This window comes from Chinchilla lanigera, unplaced genomic scaffold (assembly GCF_000276665.1).
Source record: "Chinchilla lanigera isolate Chin_1 unplaced genomic scaffold, ChiLan1.0 scaffold00003, whole genome shotgun sequence".
Lineage (NCBI taxonomy): Eukaryota > Metazoa > Chordata > Mammalia > Rodentia > Chinchillidae > Chinchilla > Chinchilla lanigera.
In genome coordinates, this window is record NW_004955404.1 from 29,966,828 (window position 1) to 29,990,844 (window position 24,017).

Below are 24,017 nucleotides of genomic sequence, written 5' to 3' on the forward strand. Positions count from 1 at the left end.
GGCGGCGGCCGGCCTAAGGGCCGGCGCGCAATAGCGCTCGCCGCCGCATGGGCATACTTTATTTTAAAACCTTTGTTTTTTTCCATTGAATTAACTTAGCATCTTTGTGAATAATTATTTGGCCATATTTGTCTTTTTCTGAACTCTTCTGTTTAGTTGATCTATGTGTCTGTCTTTATACCAATATCATACTATTTGCTTTATATAGTAATAGTTGAAATAAGGTAGCATGTCTTCTAACTTGGGTCTGTTTTGCTAAAATTGCTTTAGCTACTTCTATAATGTAAGTGTTAAATGTTCCCCCAAAACTTATGTATTAAAGAGTTGGTCCTCCGGGTGGTGCTCTTAGGAGGTGGTAGAATCATTGATAGGTAGGTTTATCATGGGAAGTTCTTAGGTCATAGGGAATATGCCCTTAAAGGGGATTGAAGGACTTGCTTCCTGATAGTGAGGTGAGAACTTTTATTGTGCCACATGATCCTGTCATGATGACTACCTCACCACAGGTCCAAAAGCATGGGCCAATTAATCATGGACCGGAACCTCCCAAACTGTGGGCCAGAAGTAAACCTTTTGTGTTGATAAGCTATGTCAGGTACGTATATAACAATGGAGGCAGACTAAACAGCTACTTTAGGTACTTTACTTTTCTATATAAATCATAAGATCACCTTGTCAATTTTTATTTAGAAAAATCTCTACTTCTATTGGGATTACACTGAAAAAAATATGGAGAGAATTGTCATTTTAATGGTACTGACTCTTCCAGTCCATGAAATGGTATATCTGTTCATTTAGCTGGTCTTCTTTACAGCCAGTTTTTTTAAGTTGCCAGTGTGTAAGGCTTGCAAAATAGTGTATTAAATTTATTTATAATTATTTTACATTTTTATAGTATTACTATAGTTTTTAAAAATTATTTTGAGATGATTATAGTGCTCCTGAAATTGTACAAAGTACTTCACAGATATCCTGTATACCTTTCACCATTAATGATAACATCTTGAATATTCATAATGTGCAGTATCATAACCAGGAAGTCAACATTGGTACAATTTACTGTCTTATTTAAACTTCATCAGATTTTTGTGTATCATTTGTATGTGTGTTTGTGTGCTCTTCGTTCTGATTTTATTATATACATGGCCATTAGTATAGTCAAGATATATAGAGTAGTTCCATCACAAAGATCCTCTTTGCTACATCTTTATCACAAGGATTCTTTATATCCATAGCTATGTCCTTCCATTCTCCCTTAGCCTTACACAATTCCTAAGTCTGTTTTCCATCTCTGTAATTTTATAATTTCAAGAATGCTAACTGAATAGAAATATGCTATGTATAATCTCTTGGGATTGGCTTTTTAAAAGTTGGTGTAATTCTTATAGTATAATTCAGTTTGTTGTATATATCAATAATTGATTCCTTTGTAATGCTGAGTTAGCATTTTACAGTCTGAATATATCACAGTTTGTTTAACTTTTCACCCATTCTGGACTGTTTATAGTTTTTGGCTTTTTTGAATAAGATTATAATGAACATTCATATATGGCTTTTTTTGTGGACATAAGTTTTTATTTCTCTGGTATACATGTCCAAGTGTTCAATTATTGGATTATATTGTAGGCATATGTTTAGCTTTATAAGAAATTGCCATACTTTTTTTCATATTGCAATGTATTCATGATCCAGTTTCTCTGCATTTTGGCCAGGATTTGTGGTTGTCATTGGCTTTTTGTTTTTGTTTTTGTTGTTGTTGTTCTCTTTTGTTTTCCATTCTGACAGTTGTGTTAATATATCTCATTTTAACTTGCATTTTTCTAATGGTTAATAATTATAAATTTCTTTTCATGTGCTTTTTTGCCTGCTCTGTCTCCTTTAGGATGTCTTTTGGCCTCTTTATTTAGAGTCTGTTTTAACTGTTCAGTTTTGAAAATTTTTACACATTCTGGATACTGGTCTTTTGTTAGATGTGTGACTTGTAAGTATTAAGTCACTTTCTGTGATTTTAATGCTATTATTTTTTACGTGAATCTTTCCAGTTGTTCACTCCTAGTAAATGGATATACTACTTACTTTTAGTATACAGATCTTAATGTCTATAACTTTGCTAAATGAGCCTATTTTATTTCTAGTAGGTTTTTGTTATAAATTCCTTAAGACTGTCTAATCCTTAGAAATATAAACACATTTCTTTTTTAGAGGTTATTTTCTTTTAGATGCCAGTTTTCCCTCTTGTTTTTCTTGACATATTGTATTTGATAGGGTATCTAATGCAATGCAGAATTGAGTTAATGGAAGTAGATATATTTGCCTTGTTTGCAATCTTAGGAGAGAGACATTAAGTCTGTTGTCATGTTTGGTGTGGGTATTTCATAAATAAATAACCTTATCAAGTTGAGGAAATACCTCTCTGAATTTGCTTAGATTCTTTTATCATGAATTAGCATTATATTTTTGTCAAATGCTTTTTTGTATTTATTTATAGTACTTTATAATTTTTAATCTATTATTTTTGTTTGAATGGGGAAATATACTGATGCTTTTACAGTGTTGTGTCAGCATTGTTCCTGGGTTAAGTACCAGTTGGTCATGATATATCACTTCTATATGTTGTTAGATTTGGATTGCTAATATTTGCTTGTTTTTAATATCTCTGACAGATATGACAATTAAGAGATTTTGAATGAGTTCTTCCCTCCCACCATCAACTCTTTGTGGGAGAAGGATGGAATTTTGAAACTAAGTGTTTTTGGTACTTGACATATCATTTACCTTAGGTTCTTATCTAATTGTTAGAACTTGAATTTGTCAAGATTTATACATACCTTATAATGGTGCTTTACATTTATAGTAGTCGTTATCTTATGAGTGAATTGTTGGGCACAAAAGAAACATTAATTTTAACAAATTAACAAAGATCTAATTTTTAGCCTTTATTCAGACTTACTGCCAAAGGGGAGCTTAGGAAAGCCTATGTGCATACTTGCAGTTCTCTTGGCATAACTGTTGCTTGAAGAGAATGAAATTAAGGTGAGATAATGGAAATTCTGGTTTTTTTTCTAGTCTGAATTTCCGTATAAATCTGTACATCTACTTTCAAAATAATTGAAAATATACTTCAGCATTCGTAGGTTATTATCTTAGTCATTTTCTTACTACTTGGGCATAAGAGCTGACACCCACAACTTAAAGGAGGAGAGGTTTATTTTGGCTCATGTTTTTAGCTCATAGACACAGGCTTCAAGGCAGGAAGGCATTGTGCAAGGGTCTTGGTAGAGGACAGTTGCTCATATTATAGCATCCAGGAAACAGAAGATGAAGAGAGGAGGGAAGGAAATGTGCCCTTCCACGTCATATTCCCAGTGACCTGCCTCTTCTGATCAGGCCCCACCTCCTCACAGCACAGTCAGCTATAAACTATAATCCAATCACCTTCCAGTGCCCCGCTTTACAATCACATGAGGCTTTGAGAAGACGTCTAGGTATAAGCCATAACAGTTATGAAACTTTACAACATGTCTAGTGTCCCCTAAGAAAGTGTTAAATTAATTCTCTAAAAAACCATCCTTCGGCAGCTGAGCTTTGTTGACTCTGTCCCTATTATGGGCATAGTATTTTTGTTAAATTCTTTACCTCACCCTTTTCAGCCCTTGTCGGGTTGGTAATGCTGTGTTACTTAAAAATAGTGTGGGTAATAGAAAGATATCAACACACTTAGACTCCTTGTATGTGATGTCAGTTCTTTATTTTTTTATTTTAAAAATGACAGAAAAGAATGTAAAATTGAAATATTTTGTCTTACATTTTAGTCTGAAAGCTTGGAGAATACCGTAATTATACCAGATATCAAACTACATAGCAATCCTTCCGCTTTCAATATTTACTGTAATGTACGCCATTGCGTTCTGGAATGGCAGAAAAAGGAAACATCACTGGCAGCTGCATCTAAGAATTCTGTGCAGAGTGGAGAATCAGATAGTGATGAAGAAGAGGAATCCAAAGAGCCCCCAATCAAACTTCCAAAGGTAAGCCACTAAATCTTATTTAGATGCATAACCTAGGATTAGTTTGGCTATAGTGCTATAGTGCATATAGTACATATGTGCTTCTGAAATAACATACATTTTTTTAAAGTGTTCATTAAAAATAAACCAGGCTTATGAAGCCAGTTTTCTGGCTTCCTTTGCCTAAGAAGAAAATCGAAAGTGGACCCGTCCAGTGCTTACCATTTGGATATCATTCCTTATCACCAGAAGTGTATAAGCTGATTGTTATAGAAATATGTCTTATAGTAGAACAAGCTCTTCTTAAGGTACTCTGTTCTGTTTAAGTCTTCGTATATGTTTTTTCAATGTAGTAAGTGTGGTAAATATTTCTAACAGATAAATAGGTGAAAATATAAACATAGTTTAAAGTGGTACCTATAGGCGAATCATGCATATTGCTTTTTTCTAAATGTAGATACTTTAAAATGCTTCCTCTATTCTAAATGATTCATATATTGTCTTCTTATGAAACAAATACCTTAAAACTATGTCTTGAAAACATATATGTATTACATGGAAATAGCAGCAGAGATGGAACCCATGTTCCCAATCTGATTTTTCTCACACATTTTATAAGAGCTGTTCACATATGTGCCACTGTCTTTAATCGTATTGTCAGGTTTTTCTCACCTTATTTTCAGAAGATGACCTGCCTTCTGTTTCTCAGAGTAATAAAAGTTTTGTGAACTTCTTTAGTTTCTTATCTCCTGCCTCAGATCAGGATCTCACTTCCCTTCTCTCTTAAGGGTTTCAGCTGCATTTGTTTTACCAGGCTCTGCCTTTAGTCTAAATCAAACTTCTTTATCTTTTCCCTTATAAACCCCTCCAGATAGTCTCTAATTGTAGTTCCTTATGCTTAATTAGGAGAGTTTGGGAAGAAAAAGATACAGTTAGGATGTTAGACTGCAGAACTTGTATATGTGTTTTGCTAAGAGTACCAGTCTTTATGTGTGTGAATCATACTGAACTATGTTAAGTGTGTTAACTATGTTTGCTTAAGTTTACCTTTGGGAAGAAAAACAAAAACCCAAAGTAATCTGCACAGATATGCAGATGTTGAACAATACACTGTGATACACATTAAAAGATATTGTATGATCAGTGATAACTAATTCGTAGACTTTTTTAAGCCATCAGGATAAATGAGTATTAAAGAAATAAAGTGTAAGACATTCTTAACGTTTTCCAGCATTATTAGTAGAGTAAAACTGGATCTTCCAAAGAAAATTAAAACCCAGGCCACTAATACTCAGTTTTCTGTTGTGAATTGAACTATCTAGAAATAGGGCATGTGGTTAAGAATATGGGTTTTGGAGCTGAATTACTTGGGTTCAAACACTCAAAATTAAAATACTATGTGAACCCACAGGAAAAGAAATTAGGAAAACAATATCATTCACAATAGCCTCAAAAAAAAATCCTTAGGAATTAACCTAAACAAGGAAGTGAAAGTCCTTTAAAATGAATATTCCAGTTCTCTAAGAAAGGAGATTAAAGAGGACATCAGAAAATGAAATAATGCTCCCTGTTCCTGGATAGATAGATGTAATACCATGAAAATGACTATAGTCCCAAAACAGATATATAGATTTAATGCAGTCCATTATATATATCTATATATCTATATATCTATATATCTATATATAGATATATAGATATATAGATATATAGATATAAAATCTCAACAGCATTCCTCAAATAACTGCTAAAACTAATCGTAAAATTCATATGGAACAGCCTTCCTCATAGAACTAAGAAAACAATCCTAAAATTTGTATGGAAGCATAAGAGACCCAGAATAGCAAAAGCAGTTCTGATCTATCAGATGAAATCAGGAGGCATCACAATCCCAGATTTCAAGTTTTATTTCAAAGCTACAGTGATAAAAACAGCATGGTACTTGCACAAAAACAGATGTGTGGATTACTGGAATAGAATAAAATGCAGAAGCAACCCCAGCCAATTCAGTCATATGATCTTTAACAAAAACACATGCTGGAGGAAAGACAGTCTCTTTAACAAATGGTATTGGCGCTGGGTGTGATGGCACTCACCTGTAATCCCCACACTCTAGAGGCTGAGGCAGGAGGATCATTGTGAGTCTGAGGTCAACCTGGGCTACAAAGTGAAGTGAAGGCCAGCCGGAACTGCATAGTGAGACCCTGTCTCAAAAAGGCAAAAACAAAAAACAAAAAAAAACCCAAATGGTATTGGGACAACTGGTTACACACATGCAGAAGATTGTCTGTCATCTTGTACCTGAATAAAATCAAAATGAACCAAAGACTTAAGTACTAAAACAGAAACAGTTTGTTGGAAGGTAAAATAGTAAAACTTTTGAAGACATGGGCACAAGTAAAGATTTTCTAAACAGAACCGCAATTACAAGAGTTTAACAGATGGGGAAGTCTCTGTCATAATCCTTGTGATCAAGCCTAATAGATAGGTCTGAGTAGCACTCTGTGCCATGGCAACCTGCCTGAGTTGCCTATTTGTTATTAAGCTTTAAATTTACCAGGGAGATAAATCAAGAACCTGTTCATGAAGTAGTCTTACTGTTTCTGGCACGGTTCAATAATTTCTTTATTACTATAGGAAACATTTATATGAATGAACCCTAGCCAAAAATGTCATCTGTGGAAAATCTTCTTAGCATTATAAAACGTCATTGTTAATACTAAACAGTCTTAAAGAATGACAGAATGTAGTAGTTTCCCATTGGCTTGAGAATAGAACTCCACATTTTGTACTTTAGTTTCTGTTTTCTGTAAGCTGCATAAGCAGATGTATATCTTAGCATGTTTTAATTTTCTAGTCCGTTCCAGGAAAAGAAGCTGATATATCAAGTGAAAAATTTTATCAATAGAGCTTGTAAAATCTTAGCTGTTGTCAAGCCTGTTAGGATTTTAGATGACTTTGCTAAAAAACAATCCTACTAGTTATTTTGATTTCTCAGTTGTATTTATATTCTTTAGGACTCTTACAGGTGATATTTAGAATTATAGTTGATTTTCCTGCAACTCATTTCACCCTTTATTTTCCTTGTTTGGAAAATATGGTAGTTCTAAATTTGTTTTTTTTTTTAAGCACGTAAATGAATGTGTAACTAAAGCAATATGTATTGTATCCCCACCATGTCCCACACACTGAACTAGGCATGAGAGATGTTCTTTGTCTTCAAGGGAACCCAGGTTCATTGAAAATGGAACCAAAAATAGTCTTTTACCTTACAATGTAATAAATGCTATAGCAGAGTTTAGGCTGCATCCTCATTCATTTCCCTATTAGATTATAAACTTTTAGAGAACAAGGTCTAGTTATATCTTGTTGTCTTTCATAGTGAGTTGAACAAAATAAGTCCTTCAGGAGATATTTATTTAATGTGTGAATTAATGTAAAAAATCTCAGCAACTGAGATATATCCTCAACCCTAGTCTTATTTTAATTTTTTAAAACTTAATTCTGCAACTAATTTAATATTTCCTAGCAAGAGGTTTAAAAAAATCTGGTTTTTTAATATGTTGACACTGAGATGTGGAACTTCATTCTTTATTGTTTTATAAGTCTTCTGAAGATACATTCTTATACCAGTTCATTACAATTTTCTCTCATAATCTTTAACTACAGATTCATCTTTTTAGCTAAATTTAGTCAAATTCTTGGTTTCAGTGAAGAATAAAGTAAAACTGCAACTGATATTTTTGGCTGAGCAGTTTTTATTTCTTTTCATAATCATTTTATAAGAAAAAGGGACATGTGTAAATAATAATGTGAGTTATTTTAGGAAGGACTAAGATTAAAGTTCCTTTTAAAGTTAGTTTTATATTTATTTACTTATTTTTGCTATATGTTCTGTTGTGTTCATGATTATGATTAGCAGTTATCATGCTGTTTTACTTGAGTACAACGAAATGAACTTTGTAAATTAATACAGTTTATTTCTTCTGAATGACTACAGTTTACGGAAGTTCACTGTTGTAAACTATTTTCATGTCTTATTTTAGGTTCATTATCCTAAAACTGCCTTTTAAATAATGCCTTTAGTTTTGAGCCTTCCATGTAACAGATGGCTTTTGAAAATCTTCACGTTAAACACATTTTTTAAGATGTTTATGTGTATATTTTTTCCTTTGCCTTTTAAATGTTGTAATGAAGTTTGATGTGTACTTAAGTTGTACCAGCTAGAGTCTTTGGAAAGTGTTACTGGCTTACATGTTATGAAATATACTTTTTAAAAAATCTTAAATAGATTATTGAAGTTGGACTTTGTGAAGTGTTTGAATTGATCAAGGAGACACGTTTTTCACATCCATCTCTGTGTCTGAGGAGTCTCCAAGCCCTGCTGAATGTGCTTCAGGGTCAGCAGCCAGAAGGCCTCCAGTCAGAGCCACCCGAGGTCCTAGGTAAGAACTAGTTCATGGAGTGATGCCTTTAAGAATGAATTGTTTCTCTCATAAAGCAAACACAACCACCTGTAATATAGTCTGTTGGGAACTGTCACAATTTGAGTTCAGTCTATTTGAGTCCTAAAACAACAGGGATATAAATTTTTGGGTATGTTCTATGTATCAAATGAGTATAATTAAATCCTGTTTTATCCACAGAGTCTCTCTTCCAGCTCCTTTTGGAAATCACTGTTCGGAGTACTGGAATGAATGACAGCACTGGACAATCCCTGACAGCACTTTCCTGTGCTTGCCTCTTTAGTCTAGTGGCTTCTTGGGGAGAAACAGGAAGGACACTTCAGGCCATCTCTGCTATCCTCACCAACAATGGTAGCCATGCTTGCCAAACTATTCAGGTATTTCATATTTAAATATACTTAGAAGTTTGTAAGATACCAAACTGCAGGGTGTCTTGCTTTATGCTAGGGACTGAATTCAGGGCCTTCTCACTGAGCTATATGCCAAGCATTTTTCTTTTTTTTTATCTTCAGACAGGGTCTTGCTAATCACTAAGTTGGCCAATCTGGGTTTGAACTTGTGACCTTAGCCTTTTAGAGTGCTGGGATTACAATGTGCACCACCATGCCCAGTACTAAACTGCAATTTTGTTTTGTTGTTTGAGACAGTATTTCACTGTGTAGTTCAGGCTGGCCTTGAACTCACTATTTAGCCCAGGGTGGCCTCCAACTCACAGCACTCCTGCCTCAGCCTCCTGAGTGCTGGGATTACAGGCATGTGCCTCTGCACTAGCTCCAAGCTACACTTTTATCTCAACTTCCGTTGACCATTTAATAGTTTACCCTGAGTGTCACTGAACAGCGCATTTGTTTACATACTGACTATACCAAGTGTTTCTGGGGCAGTTGTAATTTCAACCAGTCAATTCTTATATTGAATAAATTTAATAAAATTGACATTTTTATATTTTCTGTTATTATCCTATAAAAATGAACAAAAAATTATGCAAGTTTTGGTCATCCTGTATTTAAATAATTAGACTAAGTGGTTAGTAGGATTTTTCACCTTTTTCCCATTTGTTATGTAGTCATTTGATCTGTACAAGGTTGACATATAAATGATTTATAGTATGGGTACCAGTTAAACTACAAGTATTTAACTCTGTAGCAATAAAGATAATAAAGTGAATTTTAGCAAAACCTTAATCTTTAGCCTGATTTTTGTTTTAACATTACAGCCTTTTCTTTCTTTACATTAGCTTGTTCTGTGCCTTTCCTGTATCTCCCATCTTGTCCTGAATTTTCAAGTGTGGAATTTTTTCATAATTGTGAATATCTTTCCTGTTGATAGAAAAGGATATGCCTTCCATCTGCTCTACTTTTGATTTGTTGATTGTGAGTTTTGATGAGTTGATTTGGTTTTGAGTTACTTTTGCTATCTGTCTTACATTTTAAGTTTATAATATCTGACTGAGGAATAAACTATTTTTGTTAGCAGTAGGAGCTGTGACTGTCCCTGTAGATAAACTTGATTTAATTTTTTGTTGGTTTGTTTATTTTGAGATAAGGTGTCACTGTGCAATTCAGGTTGGTCTTGGACTCACTGTGTAGCTGAGGCTGGCTTTGGACTCATAGTGGTCCTCCTGCCTCAGCCTCCCAGGTGTAGGATTACAAGCGTGCCCCACCACACTCATATGATTTAACTCTTTGGACTGGGCTTGAAATTGAAAAAGAAGGTATAGTTTTAAGGCCCAGTAATCTCCTCTTCTCTGGCTCCTTGCACAACCTGGTTAAAGAACAGATGGAAGGGTTTATTTAATTATTAGCAGACCAAAAACAGCAAAAGGAGTATATTGGTCATTTTCTGTGACCTATTCAATTTTGAACTCTTCTTGTCAAACATAATCGTCCCCTTACTCCAGCTTTTTACTCTTACTCTTTTTCCTCTTTCTGCTCTGCTTGGAATCCTTTTGTCCCTTTTTATGGGGCTTAATTATTTTTAAATTCTTCGAATGTAGTGATTTTCAAGCTGTATTCTATAGACATGCTTTGAGATTTCTACAGATATTTAATTTATGTTTAAAATATACAAATAATCCTTAAATTATAATAAAATAATAAACATTCAGGTAATAGGATAGTGACCACATATATATGAGCTTATTAGGCTTCCATGTGACTTAATTCTTACAGACTTAGCAATGATAATAGAACTCATAGCAGGAATGCATAAACTAAGTTCATGGGTAGCCTCCCAGAGGATATGAGGTGAGATTGAAATGATAAGTTAAAATCAGCCACTCTTGAGAAGGTGTCAGTGTGAAGAGAAAATATTTCTTTTGTCTTGCCAAAATGTAGAGGTGAGAGAAATGAGGAATATTTGAAGGCTTAAGAGTTTAGTTACAACCCAGAGAACTAGCAAAAACAGATATTTGAATGCATATCTGTCTGACTGTAGTATTGTGTGTAACCTTTATACAAAACTATTAAATCCCCTGAATCATGAGCTCAGGTGCTCTGCAATTCTGCTGTATCACTGTACCTCCAGTTCCACCCAAGACACCATACTGAAGCCATTATCTTATCAGTGTTTGATCCCTCTCTACCAGCTTCACTTCACAGTGCTCTCTTATGCTGATTGTGGGTTAAGAAAAGTTTTCCCAAACAGTATGTAATTAATAACATTCCAAATTTTGGGGGCACTTGAATACACATTACTTGTCTTCTTCAAAAACTTAGCAGAAAGTTTAAAGTAGGGGAGAATGGTAGCACTGTGGAGTGTTATTTATTGCAGGAGGCTAAAATCTTTTTTTGAGGGATATACTCTAGGCATCAAAGACCCTACATAGAAAATACTGTTGCATTTGAGCTCAGTAAATAATGAATAAAAAAGCATATGGAAAAAAGGTACCATCGTTGAGAGTTAGTAGAAACAGATACAGTAGAATCAAGCCTGGCAAATCTTTAGGTACTTCAAATTGTTTGATATATATTTTAATACAACTAAAGTAATAAAAGATATCTAAGAATGAGAATATAAAGAGTAATAAGATTAGAAAAAGAACAAAATTGAACTTCTGGAATGATAAAAATCACGTAACTACAATTATAAAATTAAAGGACAGTTTAGTTAGTAATTTAGTTAAGATAGAAATAGTGAACTGAAAGATAGAAAATGAGAAAGTTATCCAAATATAACAGATGAAGAGGGAAAATATGAAAGGTAAAATACAAAACACAAGTATAGGATGAAAAAGACTGATATTTACTGTAAATATAGTCTGAGTACTAGAAGTGATATATTTGTAAGGTGGAGAACTTAAAATATTGCTCAAGATGTATAGAACTGGTAAATGACATGGAATCCTCAAATTAAGCATGTTTACTTGAGATTTGCTTCTTATAAATGAATTTTTAGTTGACATTTTTTTTCTAATATGCCAAACATCTTTCTAAACAATTTGTTTTCTTTGAAATGATGTATTATTGTAAAAAAAATCTTTATTTAGTCTGTTTTGTCTTTGGAATATTAAAAAATGTCTTTTCATTTTTTTTCCTCTCTTTTGAATAGGTGCCAACAATACTGAATTCCCTGCAGAGAAGTGTACAGGCAGTTTTAGTGGGAAAAATTCAAATTCAGGACTGGTTTAGCAATGGTATTAAGAAAGCAGCTTTAATGCATAAATGGCCATTAAAAGAAGTCTCTGTTGATGAAGATGATCAGTGTCTACTTCAGAATGATGGATATTTTCTTTATCTGTTATGCAAGGATGGATTATACAAAATAGGCTCTGGATACAGTGGAACAGTTAGGGTAATGTGATTGCTTATAGTTCTTAATTATAGATTTATAACTAGACTGAATTTGTGTTCTATTTCTCAACTTCATTGTGAAATGTACTATCCAATTTTGGTATAAAATTTTTCTTTAAAAATTATAATTGAAATATAGGCATTAAATGTTATTACTAATTTATATTGTTTTTCATTGACAATTATGAAACTGTTGCTAGATTAACTTCTGATATTTTACAGGGCCATATATATAACTCTACATCCCGCATCAGAAACAGAAAAGAAAAAAAGTCTTGGTTAGGGTATGCTCAGGTAGGAGAATATCCTCAATAAAACAAACTTTCCTTATCTTTTAAGACATGCTTGTTAAGTCAGTAAATAATATTTGTTCTATTTAAATAGAAAGAGTATAGTTTTGGCTGTATTTGTGGCATAATGTAGAGGTTCAGTTTTAGGAGAGGAATTGCTTCTTACTGTGTGACTTTTGTAACTCAGTTAAATTATTTGAGCCTCTGTTACGTAGCTATAAAAAGTGAGCCTCAGAGTGGAAATCAAAGACCACTTATTGTCATTAGCAGATCTGAATTGGAAACATATATTTGACTTGAGGTCAAATTAGGGCTTCTTGTAACAAACTCCTTCATTTTAAGTACAGATCCAGCACTTTTAGGTGTTTGGCCTCCTCAATGGATAGCTATGAGGGTCATGCAGGGAATCACCACAGAAAGAAGAGTACTAGGCCCATTTTGCTTTCTTAATGCTGTGATCTTACCCCTAACATAGACACATCATGTTAGCCTCTTACTAGGTCAGCAGTCAGATACTCTTACTCCTTTTCCTATGTAGAAGAGTAAATAAAAGATGGACAAAAGGGATCAGAAGTATTTACTTCCCTGCTATCTCCTTAGAGATAATGCCTGAGTTCTCTTATGGAAGGATAACCAATTTCCCTTAATACCTTGCCTTGCTGAGCTCAGAGGATAAAAGATATTTGAAAAGGTTTTTGAAAATGGAAGAAATTTGTTGTTGTTATCTGAGGAATAATCTACTATATCAGCTATTGTAAATACTTTGAAATTAAATTTTTAATATCAAATTAATTACTCAGTAATTATCTTTTAAAACTTGACCTGGTTTAAAATATCTCATGAAAATTTTATTTGCCAACCTGCTGTGTTCTATCTAAGAAATATGCCATGAAAAATATATCATTACAAATAGTTTCTTCAGTGACATATCACTGCCCCTAAAACCGCTAATCTGTTCATTTTGAAGCAGCAGCGTATGTATTTCGATATTTTTCCTTAAAATAGTTGACAAAGATAATGATTATTTGTATTAGCCACTTGGGAAGTGATATAATAGTCATTTTCAATAAAATGTACTGTTGGGTTCCTGTTTGATGGACCTTACATATCCACCTGAGAATATAATATGTTTAGTTGATTCTCAGAAGTATATAGTTCTTCCTCTTATATTTTTAGACTTTGATATCGTTTAGACAACAATATTGATTAGTCTGCCTCAAAAACTGTAATATGGAGCAAAATGGCTTCTTTTCCTGCTGAGTTTGGTAATGAAAATATATTTTAACACAGGAAAATTTTTGTTAACAGGGTTATTTATTATATAGAGATGTGAATAACCACAGCATGACAGCCGTAAGAATAAGCCCTGAAACACTGGAACAAGATGGTACTGTAATTTTACCAGGTATGTTTCAGCTATATTTTTTTTCTTCCCAGGTGGTTTTTAGCAATGTGTATGTTAGCTATTTAGATGTATAAAGAGTGATTATGTAGGAATAGTACTTGCTTACAAATGGGTTTAAAAATCTTGACATAAACCTTTTATAGCCTATATCAAGTTAATACATATAAGAACATTAGACATCAGAAATATAGTATGATATCTAGTATTTTCAGATTTTTTCCCATCTGTGTGGCTTAATCCCTTACCTTTATCCCACCAAGATTTTTTCAGCTGCTGAACTAGTGTGGTTTTGTTGCTCTTAACAAAACCACAACCTTGAAACCTCATTTGGCTCAGTATAAGAACCTTCTGATTAATTTTCTTTTAACAACAGTACAGTTGGGTTTTACTCTTTATCTTAAAGAGCTTTTCTGACAGAGAGCTTAAGGTGGTCAGGAATTTTTTTAAGATTTTATCATTCACACTTTTTTATACTGCTCTAATAAAGCAATTTGGACACAACTTACTTTTCAGTTCTGCATATATAGTCATCACTCAAATCCCTACTATGTAAATTCTGAGGCAGTAGATCTCAAACTTTGTGAAGCATGGGAAATGCATAAAATACTATCCATTGCAAGGTTTTGAATTTGCTTATACCTTTGATACTTTCTAAAGTTGTATGGATTAAAATCTTAAATGTTTAATGTGTCAAATTCATGAAAGGAGAGAGCATTGATTACTGCTAGGTACTTGATCATGTGCAAGTGAGACCTACTTTTAAAGAAAGCACCAAGAAGGATAATTACTCCCACACTTAGTTTTTAAAAGTCTTATAACTTCATCAAACATTATCTGAACTTTGCAGGCTATGAAGGTATCTAAATTAATATACAGGTTCCATGTTAAAGTAAAATGAAACACTTCATGTCTGTTTCCTAGAGAAGCTTTGAAAAACAGAAAACATTTTGTAAATAGCATGATTTTCAGATATCTTTATGGAAATTTTTAAACATCCTCCATTTTTCATAAATTCTTTGTTTTAGTACTAAAAATATTTTAGTAATAAAGTATGCATAAGTTCCATATAAACATAATAAAAGTAATACTTGCTATATAAGAGTCATATGAGTATTTGTACACACTTGTAAAAAATAGTCATATACTGCATATTGCTTTTTTAACTTCCCCATTTTACTTAAGATTCTGAGTATATTTCTAGGCCATTAAACAGTATTTTATAACTCCATTTTTATGTTACAGGGTTTTGTTCATTGATTAATATGTTGGAATGGGAGCCTTCCAAGTTTTTGCTATGTAACTTACACTTTAGTTGTTCTGTCCTTGTGCAAGTCATTTTAGGATAATGTCATAGAAGAAAAACTCTAAATTCACAAATTCCAAATGGATGGCTACTAATACAGAGAATTTATTTCTACCTTGGTCACTTAGAGAGATTGTAATTGAAAGAACACTTTGAAGATCATTACACAAAGCTATTTTATTTATTCAACTGTGATTAAAAAAAATGACTTGTTAATGTTCTGTTCAGTTTAAATCCCTCAGCAATATTTAATGAATGAAATGCAACTTTTAACAATATAAGTGTGGCTTTCTGTGTTTCATAAATATGTGCTGTATTCATGGTGAAGACTGAACCAAAATTTGGGAGGATAGTCCATATAGTATGTTTTCCAAGCTTACAGATGTTGCTTGATATCTTCCTGAAGATACTATCTTATAATATTACATGATGAATAAAGAAAAGATAAAGAGAAAATCTTGAAGCCACGCCAGGAAGACTCAACCCTCAAGCCTGAAGAAGACTTTATTTTCTCACTTCTTTGACTGGGACTACATTTTCTTCAGTAGTACCTTTAGTTTTTCCTACATAGGGACAACTCTGCTCTGTATCTTTCCCATCAAGAAGAGAAGTAAATTCCTAGATTTATAGGTGATAATGAATGTCATGTTTAAAATTGATATAAATCAGGTAACTCTTTGAGCTTAATGTTCCAACTTGTCTTACAGTCTAGTTTATAAAAAAAATTATTTTAACCTGATGTGGATGAAGTTAAAACATACTTTCCCCTGATTATTGTCATTTTATTCTTTATATCTTGCCTGACCTTATATAGCCTATGTCATTTACTCTCCATGTCTGGTGCCAGGTTGCCTCATGTTATGAGGCTTTTTGCTGCTACTCTTGCGCCGCTTCACTCCCCACCTCTGCATTTATCTGAAATTATAATGAGTTTTTCTTCTTTGCTTTTTAGTTTAAAATCTTACTGCTTAGAGCTTGAGAAGCATCTTTCTTGCGCCTCTTTGTATTCTGTACAGTGGACTAGGAACTCTTTCTTTCGATTTCTCCTCTCTTTGATTACCAAGTCTCTTGGGCTACCAGTGGGCCTTGTCTCCCAGTTTCTATTTCCAGTTTGTGATCACTGAATTCTCTATTTGGTAAGGGTCTGCCTGTGTTTTGCATATTTATAATAAGGAAGTATGCTAGTATGAAGCTCCTGGGCAAAGATACAGAGTAATCCAGCTTATTTGGGTGGGCTCCATTACTGCATTCCAAAAAACAGAATTTTATGGTTTTTTCATTTAGGTCAACTAGAAATGAAAAAAATTTTTTTTGATATTGTGATTAATGGAGAGATTCATCCTAGTTCTCTGCAGTTGTTTTGGGAAGTGTGTGTGCTCTTAAATTTGCTTGCTAAACATTTGTTTTTCTAAAAGGACACAGTTTATACTTTGATGTTGATTTTGCTTGTAGATTTGTGTTATTTAGCAGCAATCACTAACACATGTTCCAGTGGTCCTTCTGTAATACTGGTATCCCTTGTTATAATTTAACTTGTGCATTATATTTATTAAAATATGTAGTACACTAATTTCAGAGATAAATGCAGTATTGACAAATTTATGACAGTTTAGCTAAGATATTTGACCATTTGAGACAACAAGAAATAAACAAGCATCGGTTTGTCCTGTGAAGGATGAATGTTGAAAAAGTCCTAAAACCTAAATATACTAAGAATTTCCAAGTGGGGAATTACAGCAGGTTTTGAATTTTAGCTGTGTTTAAAGCAAGGGATATCTGTAGTTGGACACCATAGAATACAGAAGCTTTAGGCTTATCTGTATTTCTCTGTGACACTAATGATATATGTCTGAAGGTAAAATGTTGCCTATATCGCATGTGATTGCATTGAAATGATTGTAACCAACATTATAGTTTGTTCATTGTGGTGCATGTTTACTGTTAGACTATACCGAATACTAATTCATTTTGAAATTAGGTGGGCTTTCAGGTCCTTGATTATGGAAGATTTGTAGGCACAAAATGTGATAAGTATTAGTTCAATTTATTTAGTTTCTGCTAATTTCTAATTTTTTGTTAAAAAGCAGTCCTTTTGAGTTTAAGTCTGCCCTTATTGCGTGGAGAATTCTCATTCTGACTTCAACAGAGGAGTAAAGTCATTTTGAGAGTTGTTCATTTATATTGTAATATAATTACTTTTTCTTCCTTTTGCATAGATTGCCACACCGAAGGTCAAAATATTTTATTCACAGATGGAGAATATATTAATCAGATAGCTGCTTCAAAAGATGTAAGTATTGTGAATCACAAATAGAATCCTTTTGTCTTACTTGGTTTTTATTAGATAAAAGAGCTCAAAAAATGAACTTATACAACAACAATACTATGGATATCTTATTTCTTTTAGGATGGTTTTGTTGTCAGAATATTTGCCACAAGTACTGAACCTGTGTTGCAACAAGAATTACAACTTAAACTGGCCCGAAAATGCTTGCATGCCTGTGGCATCTCACTATTTGATCTGGAAAAGGACTTGCATATAATAAGTAAGATGGCAAAATAAATCATTTTTACATTCTTTAATTCTTTAAAAAACTAACAGTTCAGTTTATATTTTATTTTTATTTAGTTTTAAATTTATTGGTACAACTTAGATGTACGTCAGGGTCACATTCATCAAGGGGAATTTGTACCTGTACACGATATATCTTAGTTCCTCTCTTTTTCCCCATTCCTCTCTCCTCCCTTTTATTTATAAAGCTTTATTTCCATTTTATCCTTTTCTCACTTTTTCTCTTCCCTTCCTTCCTTCCCCCATCTCCACCCCTAGATTCCCTTCCTTTTGAACAGTTTCTTCATATTTTACAATATCTATTGTACATTTTGGTCCTTATTTACACGTTTAGTTTCTCACACCAGAGAGACTATGTGATAGTTACATATGTGTGTGTCTGATTTATTTCACTTAAAAAAGTATGGTCTCAAAGTACATCCATTTACCTCCAAATGTGTCAAGTTTGTCCTTTATGACTGAGCTCCAATATCTAAAATACTGCATCTTTTTATCCATTCATTGGTGATGGGCATTTAGGTTGTTTTCAGGATTTAGCTATTGCAAACTGTGCTGCTAGAAACATGGGTGTGTATATGTCTCTGTGATATGATGATTTTCATTCTTTAGGGAAGATAACAAGAAAGTGAATAGCTGGATCAAATGGTACCACTAGGCCAATTTTGTGTATGTGTGTGTGTGTGTGTGTGTGTGTGTGTGTGTGAGGACTCTCCACGCTGATTTCCACAGTGTTTGCACCAGTCTACACTTCCATCAGCAGTGGAGAAGGGTTCCTTTTCCTCCACAGCCACAACAGCCTTTGTTATTGGTTGATTTCCTGATGATAGCCATGCTTTCTGGGGTGAGATGGAATGTCAGTGTTGTTTTAATTTGCATTTCTCGAATAACCAGTGTTGTTGAACATTTTTTCATATATTCATTTGCTGTTCCTATTTCTTCATCTGAGAAGTGTCTGTTCATTTCAGATGCCTATTTTTTGATTGGGTCTTTGAGTTTGGGGGTTCTGATTTTTTGAATTCTTTATATGTTCTAGATATTAGTCCTTTGAAGGACAACTGGCTAAAACTTTTCCCACTCTGTGGGTTGTCTTTTCATTCTGTTGGTGATTTATTTTGCTGTGTAAAAACTTTTCAGTAGGATATCCCAGTTGGTGATGTTGTGTAATATTTTGCTCATGAAATCTTTGCCTATACGTACATCTTCAAGAGTTCTATCTATTCTCTCTTCCAGCATACTTAGTGTTTCTGTTTTAATATATAGATCTTTGATCCATTTTGATTTTAGTTGAGTGCATGTTGAGAGACATGGGTCTAGTTTTAGTTTTTGGCATGTGTTCAGCTGGTGTTGATTGAAACCCTTTACACTTTTTTTTGTACATGCACATAGCATATTTTAATTGCCAACCTTCCCAGCCACCTTCCTTTTCTCACCCTCCCCTGGTTTTACATGTTCTTTGGTGGGTTTCAATTGTATGTAATATATTTTGATCATATTTATGTCCTCTATTACCTACCTTCACATCCCTTCATCCTTCCCCTTTTTCCTTGTGTCTTGTCTAGTATTTCCCTTCTACTTTCTTGTCATCTCCTTTAGGTTTCACATATTAAGGAGAACATGCGATGTTATTCTTTCTGAGCCTGGCTCATTTCACTTAACATGATGACTTCCAGATCCAGATTCTATTTTTCTACCAAACCTTTCATTTTTATTTGAACAGATTTTCAAGTTATCTGTAGAATGACCCTATAGATTATAAAAATAGTAATTGATTTAACAAACTGATCAGTAGTGTTTCATCTGAGTATAGAAATACAGATAACCACAGAGTATTTCTTGGACTTAAGATACCTAGTCTTACAGTGTTGTGGAAGAAATTGGGGTCACTGGTTCCTACAAGGGTCTGTTTTTATTTGCCATGTCACTTTCTAAGTGCTTTACTTTGCATAATCTTAATTTAATTATATAGTAATTTTGTAGTTTTCTGTTGGAAAATATATTGAATCGAGATTATAGATTTTTCAATTTAAAAAGCCTCTTAGATACCTCTAAGATACTTAGTAGTTTGTCTGACAGGCCAAAGTAATAAAACCTACCGTATATGAACTTATAATTAGTTACTCATAGTTTCACAATTTCAAAAATGAATATATGGATTTGTGTATGTATATACATGTAAATATTCAAATTTGTGAAGAAGCTATATAAAATGTTCTTCTGTAGAAGGAAACATGGGACAAATAATCTGAAATACTGTAATTGAAATATCTGTGTGCATCATTAAAGCCCAAATGACTATAGCTAGGCAAACCTCCCTTAGCTTTATTTTTAGTCATTGATTATCTGGTTAATATATAGTGAGAATCAAATGAGATAACTCTGCAGTGCCTAGTACCTAATAGATGTTCAGCATAAAAGTTTACATTTTTATCCTAATTCAAGGAATATTACTGATACAGAAATTTTGATTTTTTTATGTTTTTCTTCAGAGTAATATACCTATTTTTTTAACTCAGGCACACAAAATATTTTGTCATTTTTGGTTTTGAGTAATGTTAATTGAATTGGCTTAAATTACTCAAAAGAATACATGAGCTTGGAGTTATTCATATTAGAAATGCACTATATTTATTGCTTTGTGTTATAGGTACAGGATTCGATGAGGAGTCAGCAATTCTTGGTGCAGGACGAGAATTTGCACTAATGAAAACAGCAAATGGAAAGGTATATGCTCTTCTTATATTAACTTTCTCTTTATGAGAGAATTGGTATAATTTGTTGATTTAATTTATATGGTTTACATATTTAAGCATTGTTTCTGTGTAGTAAAAATCGTATGTTAAAAATAGTATCATGAAACAGTTATAACATTTAAGACCCTGAAAGTGTATAAACTTTATAAAATACTGTATTTTTATAACTATTTAATTAAGGATTTTGTGTGTACTTTTTGCAGTTATAGTGAATTGATATTTTGTGCTTGTTTTGATGAATAATATTCATTTCAAGTTTCTATAAATAGAAATACATTGACTGAATACACAGAAGTACACTAGGGAAAGTAGTAGCCTTTGCAATAAGTCATATATTGTAGAGATCAATCTGTAGAAACATAAGCTTCCTTAGACTTTAGGTTCTTGTTATTTTTGTTGTTCAATAAACTCTTGAAAGATTTTTTTGACTCATGTGAAACATGGTGCACTATACCAAAGCCACTGTAATTCCTTTTTTCTTTTTTACTGTATAAGATATATTACACTGGAAAGTATCAGAGTCTTGGAATCAAACAAGGTGGTCCTTCAGCAGGAAAATGGGTTGAGCTGCCAATTACAAAATCGCCAAAAATAGTACACTTCTCAGTCGGACATGATGGCTCACATGCCCTTTTAGTAGCTGAGGATGGGAGTGTGTTCTTTACAGGATCTGCCAGTAAAGGAGAAGATGGCGAGTCGAGTAAGTTGACTGATCAGCCGGGCATTTAGTAAAAATAATGTAGAATATTTTAACATAAAATCTGTCAGTCTCTATAACACTAACCTTACCAACAGTTAATAGAGAATTTTAAATTGTGGCATATTTGTTAAAGGCGTACTGTATGTTGAAGAGATGTGTTTGCTGATTTCATGTGTAGTTCATCTTTATGAATTTTTGTACTTGACGTACATGGCTATTTGAGAATGTATGCTTATTTTGTTACATCATTTGGTGTTACAAAATCTTATTATTCTAATAAATTAGGAAGCTTAAAATTTTGAAAGGAGTAGATATTAAATCTTATATAACCTTATATAATAGTTTGGCTATGGATTAGTTTTTAGTGCTCTTTCTCCATGACAAAATCTTTGCTTTACAATGAAAAAAGGAAGTTTTTTTATCTTATATTTTTTGTTCTGCTCAGAGTCTTGCTCAAAGTATCATTTGGCTCTTTCTATAACTTCTCATGTACTTTTTCCATTGTACCACATTGGAGTAGCATCTTACAAGGTGTTGAAGTCAGCACATAATGTAAATATTCCTCAAAATAGACATGAAGTATATTGCATTTTTCAAAAGCTTCTGCACAGCTCATTTTTCCTTCTAATATTTGTCGAATACTGTTTATCTTGGCTTGAGCTACCAGGTAATTACTCTATATATGTGTATAGATTGTGTTCTATTAAAATTGCTCTAGTATAGGAATATGTTTATATTCTCCAAGGTGACCAGGAAATGAGTTGATCAAAGGATTAGTTATTGATTTTTCCATCTCTTACTTATTTCAAGGATCTAGTTTTAGAGAGTAGAAGCTCCTGAAATCATCCACCTTCAAATTTACTGATTCTGCTCTTATATGTACATCTCCTTTCTTTTAATATCTCATTGACATGGTAGATTTGTATAATAAATATATGTGGAATGAATGAAAAACTTATTTTCCTTTCTAGGATGTAGCAAAAAAAACAAGTGTGAATCATAGCCTCAGAGAAAAGGAAGATATCTCTGCCTGCCTGTCCAAGATAATTATATCTGATACAGGATATAGGAAGGCAGGAAAATATCAGAAAGAGAGACAGAGAAGGAGGGAGGGAGGGAGGAAGAGGGAGAGAGGGAAAGAGAGAGGGAAAGAGAAAGAGAAAGAAGAGAGAGAGAGAGAGAGAGAGAGAGAGAGAGAGAGAGAGAGAGAGAGAGAGAGAAGAGAGAAGAGAGGAGGAAGAAATGAGTTTATGATGTAAAAAGGTAATCCACAGATTGTGCCTGAGATTTTGGTAGAACTTCACTATTTACTCTCTACAAATTTACTATTAGATATTTTTATGTGCTGCAGAGAAGCAAAAATTGACAATGAGAGCTTAAATATTAATTGACCAGGTGAGACCTGCAAGTTATTTTAACTGACATGTTGAAAATCCCAGGACTTTGTGAAAAATAAATGAATAAAATGTACCATAAGTACAAATACTGTGCTGTTTTTCCTTTGCAGTCTAATGCTCTACCACTGAGGTGTACCCCCATTTCCCTTGGACTTTATATAGAAACTGTTATTACTGTCTGTTATATAGAGGTGCCTTTAATGTACTCTTAATTTTTTTTTTAAGCAAAAAGCAGACGGCAGTCAAAACCATATAAGCCTAAAAAGATAATTAAAATGGAAGGGAAGATTGTGGTGTATACAGCCTGCAATAATGGAAGTAGTTCTGTTATATCTAAAGATGGAGAACTATACATGTTTGGAAAAGATGCCATTTACTCTGATAGTTCAAGTAAGTTTAAAAAACATAAACAGCATTTCATTTTTATTGAAAGAAGGTCCAGTACTAATCATTAGGTGTTACAAAGATGTGCCTAGAAACTAATATTTATGGTGTGCTTTCTTTGCATTTTTCACATTTTATTGCATGTGAAACATTCAGGAACAAATTTTTCTTCATATCTTGTCACAGGGAATTACATCCCAACCTTTATGTACAATTAATAATGGAACTTGGTGGCTTTCTCTGGAAACCTTTTCCTTGCTCTGGTATTCATGTGGCATGTCCCTAGAGTAATAGTGATGGTATCACTTGGGAAATGATTTTTATAACAATGTTGATTTATAATTGTTGAATTATTTATCTCCCCCAATGGGTTATTAGAATGGGATTATCTCTCTCCTACTATTATATTATATCCCCAAATGCCTGGCATAGGTCTGGCACATGGTAGCTTTTCAAGAATTACTTGTCAAGTGATTGGTTGACTGACAAACCGAAAATTTCAGGATTGAAAATGAGATATAGAACTAAATAAACTCTAGCCTCAAAAATTCCTATTCGGTTTCTAAATTTTCTTTCTAGCTATTAGAAATGGGTATGATAAATAAATCATGCCATGTGGGAAGATTTTATGTGAGATAAATTTATAATGCCTTTGAATTTTGTTGTGAAAAGGAAAACGAAATTTAATGGTCTGATTGCAAGTTTAAGTGATTGTCTCATGCAGAATAAATGACACACATTATTATATCAATTATTAAGTTAAGCTGTACCCAGGTCATAATGTGTGCTAACTTATGGTGGTACTGTTTGAATTCTCAATTGGCTAAAACTATCAAAATGAATGAAGCTTTGGGGGTAATGCATATATAGTTTAAAAATAATGCTCAGTATGTGTTGCTTGCTAAAATTCTCTTGGCTAGGGTTGAAATTTATGCATTTATTCAGCATATAT

General features: G+C 33.2%; 1 protein-coding gene across 11 annotated transcripts in view; it reads left to right on the top strand.

Annotated features, from left to right (window-relative positions):
* Positions 1 to 24,017, top strand: part of Mycbp2 (MYC binding protein 2, E3 ubiquitin protein ligase) — a 254,112-nt gene that overhangs the window by 34,703 nt on the left and 195,392 nt on the right. For all 11 annotated transcript variants that reach the window (XM_013516419.1, XM_013516422.1, XM_013516429.1 and 8 more), the window contains exons 3-13: positions 3,813 to 4,028; positions 8,299 to 8,452; positions 8,654 to 8,850; positions 12,023 to 12,265; positions 12,487 to 12,558; positions 13,863 to 13,959; positions 17,479 to 17,552; positions 17,670 to 17,808; positions 20,479 to 20,555; positions 21,080 to 21,284; positions 22,907 to 23,071. In XM_013516419.1, coding sequence (XP_013371873.1) covers positions 3,813 to 4,028; positions 8,299 to 8,452; positions 8,654 to 8,850; positions 12,023 to 12,265; positions 12,487 to 12,558; positions 13,863 to 13,959; positions 17,479 to 17,552; positions 17,670 to 17,808; positions 20,479 to 20,555; positions 21,080 to 21,284; positions 22,907 to 23,071 — 1,639 coding nt within the window. The remainder of the gene's footprint in view (positions 1 to 3,812; positions 4,029 to 8,298; positions 8,453 to 8,653; positions 8,851 to 12,022; positions 12,266 to 12,486; positions 12,559 to 13,862; positions 13,960 to 17,478; positions 17,553 to 17,669; positions 17,809 to 20,478; positions 20,556 to 21,079; positions 21,285 to 22,906; positions 23,072 to 24,017) is intronic.